Source organism: Oncorhynchus gorbuscha, linkage group LG11, assembly GCF_021184085.1.
Source record: "Oncorhynchus gorbuscha isolate QuinsamMale2020 ecotype Even-year linkage group LG11, OgorEven_v1.0, whole genome shotgun sequence".
NCBI lineage: Eukaryota > Metazoa > Chordata > Actinopteri > Salmoniformes > Salmonidae > Oncorhynchus > Oncorhynchus gorbuscha.
The window spans coordinates 42,386,288-42,406,235 of NC_060183.1; the positions used below are offsets into that span (position 1 = coordinate 42,386,288).

The 19,948-nt window shown below is 40.5% G+C and overlaps 1 protein-coding gene across 1 annotated transcript in view; it reads right to left on the reverse strand.

Annotated features, from left to right (window-relative positions):
- Positions 1-491: 491 nt before the first annotated feature.
- LOC124048675 (calmodulin-regulated spectrin-associated protein 1-B-like) overlaps positions 492-19,948 on the reverse strand; it is a 114,140-nt gene continuing 94,683 nt past the window's right edge. Inside the window, 5 exon segments of the mRNA XM_046369690.1 lie at positions 492-2,348; positions 5,094-5,212; positions 8,834-8,949; positions 9,172-9,262; positions 14,529-14,591. Coding sequence (XP_046225646.1) covers positions 2,055-2,348; positions 5,094-5,212; positions 8,834-8,949; positions 9,172-9,262; positions 14,529-14,591 — 683 coding nt within the window. The 3' untranslated portion in view covers positions 492-2,054.

The window sequence follows — 19,948 nt, forward strand, 5'->3', positions numbered from 1 at the left end:
GTTCCTTATTAAGGCACATGAAAGTTCACATTCCAGAAAGCGTTTCTGCCCCAAAAATATTTTGATTAAGTAGTAATGTGCGATATACGTCAATCTTCTTGAAACGGGTCACCTAAAATATACATATATTTAACCCCTTATTTGTGGCACTAAAAAAATCTCCATATACTGTATACTCCCATTTATTTTCCCCCACTTGTACCGGGGGACCTTCAGATGAGTCTTGTGTAGCCCAGCAGGACTATATTTAGTTCTCCAGACATATGGTATGTTTGTAAAGACATTTCATAATATAAAGATAGTGTCCACCAGGCTGGCCCAAGGATTAGTTTTCCAAATAAAAAGCTGAAAGCATGCTTAAATCATAGGCTACACTTCAGACTGTAGTGCTATTTGTATGTGACTCTTCCAATGCTCTGCTTGCACTCTATCCCCCATGATGCGATAATGACACGATAAGTCAAGATCTTAATCCAGTTTAGAAGCAATGCATTATGATCAACAGCTGAAAAAACCCACAATACAAATACATTTTCATGAATTAAATGAAATCATGGGCAACAAAGCAAAGGAACCATAGTTAGTTTACCAGTATTATTTATTACACTAGTGTTTTTCAAAATAAATATATAGTAGAATATTTTAAAGAAACAAATAGAATCTTTAAAGCCAGTAATGAAAAATTCAATTGCGCCAACTTTTAGTAAACATAAGGATATATGTTTACTAAACCACTATATGTATATACAAAACCACTACTCACATGTACAAAATGCAGCAAATAATATCAAGTATTGTCCAGTTTTCCTTGAATTGAATGAACTTGAGGCATAGTCAGTCATGGTAGAGCTGCTCTTAGTGCTCACAGACAGCAGGTTTAGGTCATGAATGGGGCCAGGACTTTTCCCCGACCATGTGACTAGGGAAAAATCCTGGCTCATGTTATAGGCTGCAAGTAGGGACAATAGTTGTTTTTGTTGTCCTGGCCAGATCACATTGCCAGAAAAAAATCCTAAACCTAGTCAGTTACTTCAGATCAGGTTCCAGTGTGTTAGTGAAAAGGAGCAGAAGACCTTGGTGTCTCTCTGCTGGTAAGAGTGAGCTGAGCATTCAGTGGATTTGGATCTTCATGAGTACCATTGATCGTGGGCCAGTATTCTGCTGTAACATACTGTAGATAGAGTGCAATAGACTGGAACCGAGTAAATACTAATCACCACCTCAACACTAACAATAACACTGAGGAAATGATGAGCCTCCCTTCTCCTGGGACAAAAACATAATTTAAACGAGTAAACACATTCAGAGAGACACACAACCACGCATTCCCAACCCCCTTTTTCACAAACATCTGCAAAAACACACACAAAAACAAGACTTGACCATATCTTTCTCATAATTCTCAAAAATATTAAGTAAAGTTTATTCATGGTAAAATAACTTAAAAGCCCATACTAGTATTATTGAATAAATAGCCTTTTGAAGGATATCAGAGGGGTAACAGCTGCAGGATTTTGCCCGACTAGAACAAACACTTTCAAACAATTTTGACAATGCCTGTGGTTTCTATTATTATAAGTTTGTAGCGTCTGTACTTTCAGTGCTGCCTCTATTTGCACTAATTTCAGTAGTCTGTATTTTCAGTATTACTTTGTTTTGTCTTTTTGATCCACTACATAAGGGTAAAGTACTGTATAGAAGAAGTGTGTTCAGTGCTAAACTATAGGCTATTCCTTAGTTAGCATAAAACCTAATACTTCAAACATAAAAAGTGCCACATGCAGAAAACTGCCTTGAGAAAAATCAAAAACATTCCTAATATTTAAAAAACTAATTTGGTTAGTTGGAAGGTGTTCATTAAAATTCTCAGGTCCATCTCCACGGAGACCGCCATTTACACCAATCCGAAGGCTATACACACACAGCAATAGACCAATCCCCCGTCATCAACAGGCCAAACCCACAGAATGGTCATATCCGAGACTACTGGGTCCTGCCCAATCGTAGAATGAATGCCTATGGTGTGCCTTCTTGTCCTCCTCTTCTTCCCTTCCTCAATTCTTCCTAGAAGTGACACTGGGCCTCTTGATCTGCCACAGGTGGTTGTGTATGGTCAGGGCATCCACGCTGACTGACACGGTCTTGGCGGGGATGCAGTTGAACTGCTTGCGGTCGGAGCTATACTTATAGAGCTTGTCGATCATCTTGCGGCTGATGCTGCGTGGCCCCATGCCGGTGAACTTGACAATCTCCTCTGTGTCGGGGGAGAAGGAGTAGATGGCTCGGAACTGGCAGCTACCGTCCCTGAACAGAATCATCAGGTGGTTGGCCTCACACCTCTCCAGCTCCTGGCATTGGAGAGACAGATGGTAGAAACAACCATTAGTAACCATGGGAAGAAGAACATCAAACTCTACTATACAGTGGGAATCAGAGGGATATATAAAAAAACAGGATAACTGTATAAACACTAACAAAAAACATTTAGGCCAAACATTCTGATGTTTTTATTGACTCGGACTGTTTTCTCTTTTACTGCATATACCATAATTTCCGGACTATAAGCCGCTACTTTATTCCCACGCTTTGAACGTTGCGGTTTATACAATGACGCGGCTAATTTATGGATTTTTCCCGCTTTCACAAGATTTATGCCGCCAAAAAACTGAGCACCGTCACATAATGTGACGTAAAATCGAGCACGCTCAAACCTCCCATCATTCTGATTACGGTAGTAATTTTGTCACCCTCATCATGGCAAAGACACGGAGAAATGCATTTGATGCAGCTTTCAAGTTGAAGGCGATCGATCTGGCTGTTGGAAAAGGAAAGAGAGCTGCTGCACGGGAGCTTGGCCTTAATGAGTCGATGATAAGACGTTGGAAACAGCAGCGTGAGGAACTGACTCAGTGCAAAAAGACAACAAAGGCTTTCAGAGGGAAGAAAAGCAGATGGCCCAAAGTATTTGCAGCCACTCGACATCAGTGTAAATCATGCATTTAAGGTGGCGATCCTTGTTTAGTGGGAGTCTTGGATGACAAGTGGGGAGAAATCCTTCACTAAAACGGGCTGCATGCGAAGAGCAACTTATGGCCAAGTCTGCCAGTGGGTCCTGACAGCGTGGAGCATTGTCAAAAATCCACTATCATCAATGGGTTTCGAAAGGCTGGACTGCTGCGTGTTGAAGGGGCAGCATGAGCTCAGCGGGGTATTTGCCTCTGGATGAAAGTGACGAGAGCGACAATGAAAACGATCCAACATCGGATGAAGCAATTTTGAGGCTATTCATCTCCGACATCGAAGGAGATGACTTCAGTGGTTTCAGTGCACAGGAGGAGGAAGATAGTGACCAAGTTCATTTGTTTCAATGTGCCGGTAGGCACCTGCGGCATATTTATGTACAAAATACCTATTTTTTAATAATTCAGTGGGTGCGGTTTATATTCAGGTGCGCTTAATAGTCCAGCAATTACGGTAACTTCTTGACACTAGTAATGAGGACAATTAATTGGCTATAGCAAAATCACAGACTCTTTCTAGAACTACAATTCTATTGACTAACCTCAAATAATTCTCACAGGTAATGAGGAAAATTAATTGTCTATACTGAAATTGCAAAGGCCTTCTGCACTGAACAAAATATAAAAGCAACTATTTTTTACTGAGTTACAGTTCATATACGGAAATCAGACAATTGAAATAAATTCCTCAGGCCCTAATCTATCGATTTCACATGACTGGGAATACAGATATGCATCTGTTGATCACAGATACCTTAAAAGAAATGGGCCTCACAAGGGGCCTCTGGATCTCGTCACGATAAAATGCAATTGTGTTAGTTGTACGTAGCTTATGCCTGCCCATATCATAACCCCAACGCCACCATAGGGGACTCTGTTCACAAAGCTGACATCAGCAAACCGCTCACCCACACGACGCCATCTGCCCAGTACAGTTGAAACAGGGATTCATCTGTGAAGAGCACACTTCTCCACAGTGCCATTGGCCATCGAAGGTCAGCATTTTCCCACTGAAGTCGGTTATGATGCAGTCAGGTCAAGACCCTGAGAACGACGAGCACGCGCATGAGCTTCCCTGAGACGGTTTCTGACAGTTTGTGCAGAGTGACCAAAAGTATGTGGACAAATTAGGCACAAAGTTGGAAGCACAAAATCATCTAGAAAATCATTACATGCTATAATGTTAAAATTAAGTGGCCTTGCCCGAACTATGAAAAAACAAACTTTACAGTTGGCACTATGCATTCTGACAGTTTGTGCAGAAATTCTTTGGTTGTGCAAACCCACAGTTTCATCAGCTGTCCGGGTGGGTGGTCCCAGATGATTCCTCAGGTGAAGAACCCGGATGTGGAAGTCCTGGGCTGGCGTGGTTACGCGTGGTCTGCAGTTGTGAGTTCGGTTGGACGTACTGCCAAATTCTCCAAAACAACGTTGGAGGCGGATTATGGTCGAGAAATTAACATTCAATTCTCTGGCAACAGCTCTGGTAGACATTCCTGCAGTCGCAAGCCAATTGCACATTCCCTCAAACTTGAGACATCTGTGGCATTGTGTTGTGTGACAAAACTGCATAATATAGAGTGGCTTTTTATTTTCCCCAGCACAAGGTGCACCTGTGTAATGATAATGCTGTTCAATCAGCTTCTTAATATGCCACACCTGTCAGGTGGATGGATTATCTGGGCAAAGGAGAAATGCACACTAACAGGGATGTAAACACATTTGTGCTTATGAAACATTTCTGGGATATTTTATTTCAGCTAATTTTTAAAATTGATTTAACCTTTACTTAACTAGGCAATGACAGCCTACCCCGGCCAAACCTGGACGACGCTGGGCCAATTGTGCACCGCCCTATGGGACTCCCAATCACGGCCAGTTGTGATACAGCCCGGGATCGAACCCGGGTCTGTCGTGACGCCTCTAGCACTGCGATACAGTGCCTTAGACCGCTGCGCCACTCAGTCCCCGAAACATGGGACCAACACTTTACATGTTGCATTGATATTTTTGGCTATAGTAAAATCATGGAGGCCTTCTAGTACTACCATACTATACTATGGATGGACTGACCTCTAGGATGGTGTTCTTCTGGGCTTCGTTGACCTTGCCAGCCAGGCAGCAGTGGGTGATGGCATTGTGGATTATCGGCTTGTTGGACTTGGAAACACACTCCTTAAACAGCTTGGGACCTGCAACGAGGACAGAAACCATAATGCTCACCATTGTACTCTGGTGTGTATGTAATACTCACCATTAGGGATGTGACAAATGAAACATTTTGCTCAACGTTGAAAAAGCCATTTTCCGTTAAAGCGATAACAAAACAATCATTAAATTCCACGTCAATTTACAATGCAGAATAATGGTCCTATTACGTATGTATGACTGCTAGGGCTGGGCAATGAAGTTATATCTACTACAGTCATATACTCTTAAAAGAGCCTCGGTTACAGCATGTTTGTTTGTCTGTAACATGCTGACCAGACACCATCGGGCGCATGTTGATTTGTTCTCCAAACACCAGACGTGATTAGGACACGCAGGTTGAAATATCAAAACAAACTCTGAACCAATTATATTATTGTGGGGACAAGTCGAAAAGCATTAAACATTTAGGGCAATTTAGCTAGCTTGCTGTTGCTAGTTCATTTGTCCTGGGATGTAAACATTGGGTTGTTATTTTACAATGCACACGGTCCTCTACGCTGACAATTAATCCACAGACAAAACAGTAAACTGAATTGGTTTCTAGTAATTTCTCCTCCTTTCTTCAGGCTTCTTCTTCGGACTTTATATGGCGGTTGGCAACCAACTTTAAGGTGTATTACCACAACTGAATGGATTCTGGACCTCAATTCTTCTTTCAATCACCCATGTGGGTATATGCTCCTAAAAACCAATGAGGAGATGGGAGAGGCAGGATTTGCAGCGCGTTGAGCGTCACAAATAGAACCAACTTCTGCAAATGCTCGCGAGCAGTGTGGGTGCAATGATTGAATAACATGTATGTGTACGTCTATTTTGAAACCCTCGCACACGTGACGCGTCCAGTCTAGTCAGCATGTAAGGGCACACTACGGCTTTTTAATAAATGCAGACACAAAACCTTCTCTGGAGATAGTTTCGAAGCGCAACTGAACGGTAATTTTACTTGTCTGTCAAGGAATGCTGCTTCTAAAGTAGGACTAATAACTAAGTGACCAGAACTGTCAGTCAAATAACCTTGCTTGCCTACTGCGTGCAGACCATTCTTTCCTGAAGAAGTACTTTAAATTGATTGGGGACGTATTTGTGGAGGAATATAACCGTTTTTATGGGTGATTTGTGATGTTTTATTGGTGCTTACCATGACTGTGTATTTTTGTGTGTATGTGTGTGCGTGCGTGTGCGTGCATGTACAGTTGAAGTCAGAAGTTTACATACACCTTAGCCAAATACATTTTAAAAAAACTCAGTTTTTCACAATTCCTAACATTTAATCCGTAAAAAAATCCCTGGTAGCATTGCCTTTAAATTGTTTATCTTGGGTCAAGCGTGTCGGGTAGCCTTCCACAAGCTTCCCACAATAAGTTCAGTGAATTTTGGCCCATTCCTCCTGACAGAACTGGTGTAACTGAGTCAGGGTTGTCAGCCTCCTTCCTCACACACACTTTTCAAAATTTACTCAACTTATTGTGGGAAGCTTGTGGAAGGCTCCCTGAAACTTTGACCCAAGTTAAACAATTTAAAGGGAGTGGGCTCACTCACAATTTTGCCTAAGAACACAGCCATGAATAAAGAATAGTACCAACACATCCTCCGAGAGCAACTTCTCCCAACCATCCAGGAACAGTTTGGTGACGAACAATGCCTTTTCCAGAATGATGGAGCACCATGCCATAAGGCAAAAGTGATAACTAAGTGGCTCGGGGAACAAAACAGCGATATTTTGGGCCCAGAACTTCGTTCCATTGAGAACTTTTGGTCAATCCTCAAGAGGCGGGTGGACAAACAAAAACCCACACATTCTGACAAAATCTAAGCATTGATTATGCAAGAATGGGATGCCATCAGTCAGGATGTGGGCCAGAAGTTAATTGACAGCATGCCAGGGCGGATTACAGAGGTCTTGAAAAAGAAGGGTCAACACTGCAAATATTGACTCTATGCATAAACTTCATGTAATTGTCAATAAAAGCCTTTGACACTTATGAAATGCTTGTAATTATACTTCAGTATTCCATAGTAACATCTGACAAAATATCTGAAGACACTGAAGCAGCAAACTTTGTGGAATTTAATATTTGTGTCATTCTCAAAACATTTGGCCATGACTGACTGACTGACTGACTGACTGACTGACTGACTGACTGTCTGTCTGTCTGTCTGTCTGTCTGTCTGTCTGTCTGTCTGTCTGTCTGTCTGTCTGTCTGTCTGTCTGTCTGTCTGTCTGTCTGTCTGTCTGTCTGTCTGTCTGTCTGTCTGTCTGTCTGTCTGTCTGTCTGTCTGTCTGTCTGTCTGTCTGTCTGTCTGTCTGTGTACAGTATCATTCAAAAGTTTTGGGTCACTTAGAAATGTCCTTGTTTTTGAAAGAAAAGCAATTTTTTTTGTCCATTAAAATAACATCAAATTTATCAGAAATACAGTGTAGACATTTAATGTTGTAAATGACTATTGCAGCTGGAAATGGAAGATTTCTAATGTAATATCTACATAGACGACTATCACTCCCGTGTTTCAATGGCACATTTTGTTAGTTAATCCAAGTTTATCATTTAAAAAGTCTAATTGATCATTAGAAAATCCTTTTGCAATTATGTTAGAACAGATTAAAACTGTTGTTCTGATTAAAGAAGCAATAAAACTGGCCTTTAAAGTACCTGCAAAACACCAGTTTCAACTTCAACAGTGAAGAGGCGACTCCGGGATGCTGGCCTTCTAGGCAGAGTTGCAAAGAAAAAGTTGTTCAGCTGTGCTAACAATTGCGAAAAGGTTTTCTAATGATCAATTAGCCTCTCAAAAATTATAAACTTGGATTAGCTCACACAACGTGTCTTTGGATCACAGGAGTGATGGTTGCTGATAAATGGGCTTCTGTAGATATTCCATTAAGAATTAGCTGTTTCCAGCTACAATAGTCATTCATGTCATTTACAACATTAACAATGTCTACACTGTATTTCTGATCAATTTGATGTTATTTTAATGCACAAAAAATGTGCTTTTCTTTAAAAAAATAGGTAATTTCTAAGTGACCCCAACCTTTTGAACGGTTGTGTATATTTATATTGTAATATACAGGGCGCATTTGGAAAAGAGTCCTATGTCTCAATAGGTCTCCCATGTTAAAATAAAAGATTCAGTATTTTGAACAGAGGAGACTGATTAGTTGCTGTACTTCCGAGAACAAACACTTGCATCTTTTATAGAGAGCTAGCGAGGGACGGAGAGAGTGGGGAGTGGCACAGTGTGGGCATGTTGGTCACCAGGCAAAGACAGTCAGAACTTTGCACTAGGCCTATCTATCTGCAATCAAAAGCTGTATCTCGCAATGGAATGCTGTATTTCGCAATTTCTTGGCTTGCAATGTCTTGGAACTTTAGTATAGCAGGGCCTATCATCAATGAATAGGCTAGAATATTCCACACGCAACAGAGTGAAGACAGACTCGCATCATTAGTGAAGAATAATCGAGCCCAGCTACAATGTGATTAAAATGTTGTGATTATCTTTTATTTTTGTTAGGATCCCAATTTGGTTTAAATTGAAAACATTCACACACCTACTCACCATTGTACTCAGGTGTGTGTGGGTGCATGTTTAATACTCACCATTGTACTCTACTGTAGATGTGATGGAGGAGGCTGTAGAGCCGTTCTCCCAGTCTCTCTCCATGTTCCTACTGGAGTTCATGCTTAGAAGAGGGAACGACTCCACCGACCCACGCCTGGAACACACACACACACACACACACACACACACACACACACACACACACACACACACACACACACACACACACACACACACACACACACACACACACACACACACACACACACACACACACACACACACACACACACAGAGTTAACAGGGTGTCTGTCTGACACATACTCACACAAACAACCACACGCACCCAACCCTGCACATATGCGCGCACACACACCTCTGTGGTTTGGCTCCTCCAAAAGTGACACTCTCTGTCTCGGTGGCCAAGGAGAGAGTGGAGCCTGATTGGAAACAGTGGAGAATGTCCTCTGGAAGTCAACGAGATAAGAGTTAATCAATACCATAGAACAAGAAGCTTTGGATAAAAATGTCTGCTTCATGGCATATATTATTATTATTGTAAATACACTGTATGTCTGTGTACACCAAATAAAAACAGACACTGAACAGTCATTTCACTGATATTCATTAACCATCCACATACAAGCAGCATAGGAAGATAACCTTTATTAGGGATGGGCATTTGAAAGAATGTCTGCTCGAGTACGCAAACATGTTTTGGTACTGAAGTACTGGCATGTTCATGTAAAACAGGTCTAAAGACAAAATATTTGTCGTATGCTAGTCGTTCCAATTACTGTTTGTTCTGATACACAGCTGAAAACCAAAATGAACATATTTTCACTGCACTTGACATACTTCAAACAATCAAAATGTCTTCTGTAACTTGGTTAGTGGTTATAACGTAATCTGCTCAATAGATGCATTTGTAAATTTAGAGTACATGTATTTAATTATTAGCAAACGAATACAAACCTTTCCCAATTCTTTGACCATCACTCACACCCAGGGTTGGGGTGTAACAGATGACATGTAATCCGTGACAAGGGATACAAAAAAACTAACTGTAATCTGTTACAAGCTAAAATATTGTAATCAGATTACAGATACTTTTGAAAAGCTAGATGATTACTTGTAGGATTACTTTTGAATTCAGAAAGGATATTGGCGAAAAAAAACTTTTTTGTCAATGACATTCAAATCAGCATTGAAAAAAGGCGCAAGTTTAAGTTTGTTCCACCTGAGCGAGTCTGACCATAAATCAGAGACCACTGTGATGACACACCAAATGTGTTTGATGGATCCTGGGAAAAGAGCAGGAATAGTCTTTTGTAGGCTACAGTCTAAGCTGTGTCTTCCAAAGGGGCACTGCTGTCGGCATCCAAAGATTATCCAACTTGAATAAACGCTTGGAGGTAAGGATGACAGCAGTGGTGTAGTGTACAGCGATACGGATATCACTTATTATTTATATCTACATAGCGCATTGATGTCAATCATACCGCTGCTCTCACATTTAGCTATTTGCGCCTTACGGATTGTGGTTGTTCTGGATGGCTGTTCACATATCTAAAAGTACATTTAAACCCAAAAACGGTTGAATTCAAGAAGTTTAAGCTGCCTATCAATCATTGTTGTTCAAACCATTAGACAGCCATTGAAAAATGCGCTCTTGCAACAGCTGAATTGTGCGGATCCTAGCCTGTGGAATAAAAGTGGGGCTTTTATTGCTCAATCTAACTTAAAAAAGACCAAGATCCAAATCAAATTTTATTGGTCACATACACATGGTTAGAAGATGTTAATATGAGTGTAACAAAATGCTTCTAGTTCCGACCATGCAGTAATATCTAACAAGTAATCTAACAATTTCACAAAAACTACCTCATACACTGTCATGACGTTCCCCCCCTTTTTTCCTCTCTCTACCCTACTGAGGTTACATTTGCAAAACCCTTGGTTAACACAGAGATTCTGGGAACATCAGTAGGTGGGGGGAAATTAACTGCATTGTTATTGTGGTAAATCGAACAATTGAACATGGTGGTACTTAATGTATATGATGTCAGTTCGGTTGTCATCTGAGACATTCTCATCAATGATAAGATGACAAACTCTACAGTGGAAAGTATACAGAGTTATCGGATTCATATGGAATTGTTGTTCAATTTAAATGTTTGAATATTAAATGATTCGTGACGGGATGAAATGTGATTTTAGCTTCTAAAATGGGAGATGTGGGTTTTCATAAGATAGGGCTGCTCAATCAGTGGCCCTGTGAAGGGACATGGGCTATAAACCTTTTCAAACACGCCTTCCTTTCCCTTCCTATATAAGCCCTTGACGACAATACAACTTCCTGTTCCGATGATGTGAGGACGACGGTCCAATGTCAGAATGGTTCAGATAATAACTACAGAACGAAGCCAACATCAGCGTGAGCTTTGTTGCGAATGGTATGAATTTTGAACTCTTATTCACTATAGAAGTGATACCTCCTAGCCGTTGAGTTAGCAACAGCAGATGCAATGAGGGTTAGGAAGGAACAGACAGAGTATCCCGTCTATCACGTTACTACAACGTATCCAATTGACAACCAGAGACATTCTTCAAAGGATTCGGTTTGGCAACACAGCCTTCCATCTACCACCAACCTACCGAAGCGCAGCTCAGAGTACATATTTATTGCATTTTCCTTTTCCAAATAATAACAAGTAATTTAGAATGCATCAGATACTGTAATTACGATAGCACAGCTTCTCCCTGTGTCCTTCAGTCTTCCCGCTCTTTCACTCAAACCCAGCCCTTTTCCTTTGTGAAACAAGCTGTCATATCTGTTCCGCCCACTAGGGACGTTTTCCTTTATGACGTAATTTGTAATCAAGTTATGATTTAAGTATGTGTATGTGTAATTCTGTGTGATTAATTAGGTATTTAGTAAATAAATAATGAAATCAAATTTTGTACTGCTGATTCAAATTGTTAGCCAGGGTTCGTGCAGATAACCAAGAATTTACAACTTTCAGAGGAGTCTGAATTAAGATGAGGGTTGATATTGACTGCTATTGATGTAAAATATTACTAGGTATTTAAGAGTTTATTCGGAAGATAACAGCTCTATAAATATTCTTTAGTGGTGCCTGACACTAGTTAATTACATTTACATGATTAGCTCAATCAGGTGATATTAATTACGGATAAATTATTTTATAGAATAGCATGTCATATCACTTAAACCGGCATAGCCAAAGACACGATAGCACACACAAGTGTAAAGGAATGAATAAGAATATGTACATATAAATATATGGGTGAGCGATGGCCGAACGGCATAGGCAAGATGCAGTAGATGGTATAGAGTACAGTTTATACATATGAGTAATGTAGGGTATGTAAACATTAAATAAGTGGCATTGTTTAAAGTGACTAGTGATACATTTATTACATTCAATTATTAATTGTTAAAAGTGGCTAGAGATTTGAGTCAGTATGTTGGCAGCAGCCACTCAATGTTAGTGGTGGCTGTTTACCAGTCTGATGGCCTTGAGATAGAAGCTGTTTTTCAGGCTCTCGGTCCCAGATTTGATGCACCTGTACTGACCTCGCCTTCTGGATGATAGCAGGGTGAACATGCAGTGGCTCGGGTTGTTGTTGTCCTTGATGATCTTTTTGGCCTTCCTGTGACATTGGGTGGTGTAGAGGTCCTGGAGGGCAGGTAGTTTGCCCCCGGTGATGCGTTGTGCAGACCGCGCTACCCTCTGGAGAGCCTTACGGTTGTGGGCTGAGCAGTTGCCGTACCAGGCGGTGAAACAGCCCGACAGGATGCTCTCGATTGTGCATCTGTAAAAGTTTGTTTTTGGTGACAAGTCAAATTTCTTCAGCCTCCTGAGGTTGAAGAGGCGCTGTTGTGGCTTCACCACACAGTCTGTGTGGGTGGACCTTCTCAGTTTGTCCGTGATGTGAACACAGAGGAACTAAAACTTTTCACCTTCTCCACTACTGTCCCGTCGATGTGGATAAATCCAGCTACAATAAATGCAGCCACAGGGTATGTGGTTTCCAGTTTATATAGTGTCAAATAAAAAAAAATCAGGGCCATCGAGGTGTCTGTTTGGTGGGGGGATATACACGGCTGTGATTATAATCGAAGAGAATTCTCTTGGTAGATAATGCGGTCGGCATTTGATTGTAAGGAATTCTAGGTCAGGTGAACAAAAGGACTTGAGTTCCTGTATGTTGTTATGATCACACCACGACTCGTTAATCATAAGGCATACACCCCCGCTTTTCTTCTTACCAGAGAGATGTGCGAAGAAACCAGGTGGATGTACAGACTCTAACGTATCCCGAGTGAGCCATGTTTCGTGAAACAGAATGTTACAATCTCTAATGTCTCTCTGGAAGGAAACCCTTGCTCGGATTTCGTCTACCTTGTTGTCAAGACTGGACATTGGCGAGTATTATACTCGGGAGCGGTGGGCGATGAGCCCGTCTATGGAGCCTGACCAGAAGACTGCTCTGTCTGCGACGCCGTTGTTTTGGGTCGCCTGCTGGGGTCAGATTCATTGTCCTGGGTGGTGGACCAAACAGAGAATCCGCTTCGGGAAAGTCGTATTCCTGGTCGTATTGTTGGTAAGTTGACGTTGCTCTTATATCCAATAGTTCCTCCCGGCTGTATGTAATAACACTTAAGATTTCCTGGGGTAACAGTGTAAGAAATAATACATTTAAAAAAATCCATAGCCCTAATGGACACATGCTCAAACTCACACACTTTTGATAGACTTAAAAAGGGGGCAATCTGTAGTTGCCACATCCATTTTTGGACTTATAAATTATATATATTAATGTAATGATAAATATAATCGTGTTATTATATGTAGTAGAAAGAGATGGGTTAGAATAAGCCAACATAACCAACCCATAAAGTACAATTAAACATCCATGTATGGCCAGCTATGTAAACTTTAACATTGATTTATCCTGCAATAGATGTTGTTCAATTGTTAACATACAATTACCAACATACATCCCTCTTAAGGGGAAAGTAATCTAAAAGTAACTGCATGTAATCAGATTAAGTTACTGAGTTTGGGTAATCCAAAAGTTACGTTACTGATTACAAGTTTGGACATGTAATTAGTAACGGATTACATTTAGAAAGTAAACTACCCAACCCTGCTCACACCCACACCCTCACCCCAAATCGATAGGTGATGTCAACCTGTTCTCTTGTGATTATGTACACATAAAATATTATCGTATATGATGCTCTCGCCCCTATTGGCTACCCTTCCCCAAAAAACAACAGTTGGGCTATAATGCAGAATCGAACTCAAGTGGACAAATCATGACAAAATATCATGTTGTTGAGTACTTGGGCAGAGGCTAAGTGAAGGCAATGGCAAATATTTTCTAATATTCCTTTCTGGTAGAGAAGCATAACAGGTCTGTGATGAGGAGCGGGCTGCCTCTTAAGGTATAGGGGGCAGCATTTTCACTTTTGGATAAATAGCATGCACAATTTCAACTTCCTTCTACTCATGCCAGGAATATAAGATATGCATATTATTAGTAGATTTGGATAGAAAACACTGAAGTTTCTAAAACGGTTTGAATCATGTCTGTGAGTATAACAGAACTTATGTAGCAGGCAAAACCCCGAGGACCATATGAGGTATGGTATGATGTTATGAGGACAGGGGGTCCTGCAGATGAGGTTAGATGTTTCACCTCCCCTACTGCCTGCTGCTGATCCCTGGGCTCTCATCAACATGGATGCTCTCAGAGAATAACCTGGGTGACAAAAACACACACGCGAGGGCTAAACAGACAATACACACACAGGAAAGCTAAACAAAGAATACAAACACACACACAACACATTGTGGTATTCATGGGATGCACCTACAGTACCAGTCAAATGTTTGACACCTACTCATATGTAGAATAATAGTGAAGACGTCAAAACTCTGAAACACACATGGAATAATGTAGTAACCAAAAAAAGTGTTAAAGGAAAATGGAAATATATCGTAACATACTTAAACACATTTTTTTTTTGCACCCTTATGTAGACATAGCTCCACCCACATCCGTTCCATGCATCAAATGGGGTTGGAGTTGAGGGAAAAAAGGGTCACCAATGTAATACCCTGGTTAAAACCAAGTATAGAGATGATTTGTTTTAATTAATTGGTATTAGATTTAAAAGGTGATCGAATTGCTCCTGAACTGTAATGTCGTTCATGCATATATTTTGCATAGCTTGCCAGTAATTTGGACATGGGTTGTGAAAAAACATTGGGGTTTATTATTTTCATTTATTTTGATGTGGTACATTGAAAATGTGATAATATCCATCTTGAACCTTATGTCTGTTGCATTGATGGAGTCATTTACTATTTCTGTTTCATTTTAATGCATGGGAAAGCATATCCTTATATAATAATAAGGATCTATAATCATTCTATCGGAACTTAATACCCTAGTTGTCATCACCCTAGCGAGTTTACAATCGGGATTCTTATCGGAGATGTCCTTCTCACCTATTATCCCTTGCTGTTGAGATATTCTAAGGTAATATCGTGAGAGTCAAATTCGAGCCGGGTGAGAGGGTTTATATATAACAATGTGCATTTCATAAATATTCTAATAAAATGTGTACATGAAATGTATCAAACAAGTCACCGGCCCAAGCAAGTCTCCTCTTATTATTGGGGTCCTTTAGTAGTGGTTTCTTTGCAGCAATTCGACCATGAAGTCCTGATTCCCGCAGTCTCCTCTGAACAGTTGATGTTGAGATGTGTCTGTTAATTGAACTCTGTGAAGCATTTATTTGGGCTGCAATTTCTGAGGCTGGTAACTAATGAACTTATCCTCTGCAGCAGAGGTAACTCTGGGTCTTCCTTTCCTGTGGCGGTCCTCATGAGACAGGTAACGCTGGGTCTTCCTTTCCTGTGGCGGTCCTCATGAGAGACAGTTTCATCATAGCGCTGGATGTTTTTGTGACTGCACTTGAAGAAACATTCAAAGTTCTTGACATTTTCCAGATTGACTGACCTTCATGTCTTAAAGTAAGGATGGACTGTTTCTCTTTGCTTATTTGATGGGTTCTTGCCATAATATGGGCGTGGTCTTTTACCAAATAGGGCCATCTTTTGTATACCATCCCTACACAACTGATTGGCTCAAATGCATTAAGAAGGGAAGGAATTACACAAATTAGCAAGGCACACCTGTTAATTGAAATGCATTACAGGTGACTACCTCCATGAAGCTGGTTGAGAGAATACCAAGAGCGTGCAAAGCTGTCATCATGGCAAAGTGGCTACTTTGAAGAAACTCAAATTTGATTAACACTTTTTTGCTTACTACATGATTCCATGGATTATTTCATAGTTTTGATGACTTCACTATTCTACAATGATTTTATAGTAAAAATAAAGAAAAACCCTGGAATTAGTAGGCCATTGTTATGAACGTTCTCAAGACGCTCTCAGCAATAGTGACTCCTGAAAGTCAAGTGGTGCCCAATCATTCTCAACAGGGGCTAATGATTGTTTAGTGTCTAAATTACAGTATAGTAGCTTGGAAATACGATGGCATTGTCATCATTATGATGTAGTCAAATTTACTTTAGACCGAGGCAATGTTGCCATTAGCTACAAAAGTTTGTCAAAAATACCTAGCAGTTAGCTAGCCAAAATCTAGTGCTCTCCCCGCAATGTTAGGTAGCATCTAAATTCAATCTGCCGTCATCCCAATGACAAAGGCATTTCCTACTGAGCGATTCCACAACAGGCCATATTTTGAGCATCTCAGACAGTTCTGCCAATTTTCACTTAGAAACTTAATTGGGAGGATCGACTTTTGACATGACCACACCAATTGCAGACTACTGTTAGAATCATACAGCTACAGTGCCTTCAGAAAGTTACAAAATGGAATTAAAATGGATTTGTCATTTTTTGTTGTCAACAATCTACACAAAATAATCTGTCAAGGTGAAAGATTTTTATTTTTTATTAATGGAAAATAACATCTTGATTAAATAATTATTCAACCCCCTGAGACAATGCATGTTAGAATCACCGTTCGCAGCAATTACAGCTGTGAGTCTTTTCTATGTATGTCTCTAAGAGCTTTCACACCTAGATTGTAAAATATTTCTCATTATTGTTTAACATATTATTCAAGCTCTGTCAAGTTGGTTGTTGACAATCATTTTCAAGTCTTGCCCTACATTTTCAAACTGATTTAAGTCAAAACTGTAACTAGGTCACTCCGGAACATTCAATGTTGTCTTGGTAAGCAACTGCAGTGTATATTTGGCCTTGTGTTTTAGGTAATTGTCATGCTGAAAGGTGAATTTGTCTCCCCAGTGTCTGATGGAAGTAGTTTTCCTCTAGGATTTTGCCTGTGCTTAGCTCTATTTTGCTTATTTTTATCCTAAAAAACGAGTCCTTGCCGATGACAAGCATACCCATAACATGATGCAGCCACCAACATGCTGACAATATATAGAGTGGTATTCAGTAATGTGTTGTATTAGATTTGCCCCAAACATAACGCCTTGTATTCAGGACAAAAAGTGAATGTCTTCGCCACATTTTTTTGCAGTATTACTTGCAGTATTACTTCAAGTGCCAGGTACATGTTTTGGAATATTCTTTATTTTGTGCATGTTTTGGAATATTTTTTTCTGTACAGGCTTACTTGTTTTCATTCTGTAATTTATGTTCTTATTGTGGAGTAACTACAATGATCCATCCTCAATTATCTCCTATCACAGCCATTAAACTCTGGTGAAATCCCGTTAGGAAGGGTGCCTGTATCTTTGTAGAGTAATTAGTAACTGCACCATGCTGATTGTTTTTTTTAACCTATCAGACATTGAATATCCCAATAGTTATATCTACCAATAGTTGGTCTTCTTTGCAAACCATTGGAAAACCTCCCTGGTTTTTGGGCTTGAATCTGTGCTTAAAATTCACTTCTCGATTGAGGGAACTTACAGATAATTGTATGTATTGTATGGGGTACAGAGATGTGGTAATCATTTAAAAATCATGTTAAACACTATTACTGCATTATTATGTGAATGGGTAAGCACATCTTTACTCCTGAAAGTACAGTGCATACAGAAAGTATTCAGACCCCTTGACTTGGTCCACATTTGGTTACGTTACAGCCTTATTCTAAAATTGATTCAATTGTTTCCCCCCCTTAATCTACACACAATACCCCATAATGACAAAGGATTTTTTTTTTCTTCACATTTGTTAAAAATAAAAAATGGAAATATCACATATACATAAGTATTCAGACCCTTTACTCAGTACTTTTTTAGCGATTAAAGCCTTGATTCTTAGGTATGACGCTACAAGCTTGGCACACCTGTATTCGGGGAGATTCTCCCTTTCTTCTCTGCAGATCCTTTCAAGCGCTGTAAGGTTGGATGGGGAGTGTCGCTGCACAGCTATTTTCAGGTCTCTCCATTTCGCTTCACCCGCAATAACATCTGCAAGAAATGTGTATGTGACAAATAAAATTTGATTTGAGATGTTCGATCGGGTTCATGTCTGGGCAACTCAAGGACATTCAAAGACTTGTCCCGAAGCCACTCCTACGTTGTCTTGGGTGTGTGCTTAGGGTCGCTGTCCTGTTGGAAGGTGAACCTTCGTCCCGGTCTGAGGTTTTCATCAAGGATCTCTCTGTACTTTAGGTGCCTTTTGGCAAACTTCAAGCGGGCTGTCATGTGCTTGTGACTGAAGAGTGGCTTCCGTCTGGCTACTCAACCATAAAGGCCTGATTGGTGGAGTGCTGCAGAGATGGTTGTCCTTCTGGAAGGTTCTCCCATCTCCACAGAATAACTCTGGAGCTCTGTCAGAGTGACCATCGGGTTCTTGGTCACCTCCCTGACCAAGGCACTTCTCCCCTGATTGCTCGGTTTGGCCAGGCGGCCAGCTCTAGGAAGAGTCTTGATGGTTCTAAACTTCTTCCATTTAAGAATGATTGAGGCCATTGTGTTCTTAGGGATCTTCAATGCTGCAGACATTTTTTGGTACCCTTCCCCAGATCTGTGCCTCGACACAATCCTGTCTCGGTACTCTATGGACAATTCCTTCGACCTCATTGCTTGGATTTTGCCGTGACATGCATTGTCAACTGTGGGACCTTCTATAGACAGGTGTGTGCCTTTCCAAATCATGTCCAATCAATAGAATGTACCACAGGTGGACTCCAATCAAGTTGTAGAAACGTCTCAAGGATGAAAAATGGAAACAGGATGCACCTGAGCTCAATTTCGAGTCTCATAGCAAAGGGTCTGAAAAATTATGTAAATTTGTTTTTGCAAACATTTCTAAAAAACTGTTTTCACTTTGCCATTATGGGGTATTGTGTGTAGATCAGTGACAAAATCTCAATTTAATCCATTTTAAATTCGGCTGTAACATAACATTTGGAAAAAGTCAATGTGTGTAAATACTTCTGAAGGCACTGTATGTCAAGAGGACAGATCAATAACTGATTAATTAACCTAGGCCTGCTAATCTTTAACAGTCTAACATAACTTTATGTGAAGGAAGGTATTAGCACAACAGATGTCTCTGCCATGTCCATTTCCATGCATGCAGCGAAGCGCACTGAACTACCGCAACACGTTTCCTTTTGCCCGTCAGTGCGCTCTCGCCTTTACCTGGCTACTCCTTGATCCGGCCAAACGCTACGCCACGCTCACGGATGTTAGTTCCTTGAAGTGAATGACAGAGCTGCGGAATAATTTAGTGTGAGTCGTCAGGGTACTCGCGCCTACTACTTCTGTTGCGGAGATCAAAGCATGTGTGGACAAGAAAGTGTTCTCGCTTAGTTGACTAAACGCTGTACTAACTACCTTAGTCATAATGGCGCTTTAGCTAAGGAGCTAACTACGAAATAAAATTGGGGATGTGCATGACTAACACATACAATTTTGGAAAATATATTTGGCAAACAGTTCTCCATTTTCCCTACCTCTTGTTACTCACACGTCAGTGGTATCAACAGACAAAGTGCAAAGTGAAGAAATGTTTTGAGTCAATAAGTATTCAACCCCTTTGTTATGGCAAGCCTAAATAAGTTCAGAAGTATAATATTTGCATCTCTGTACC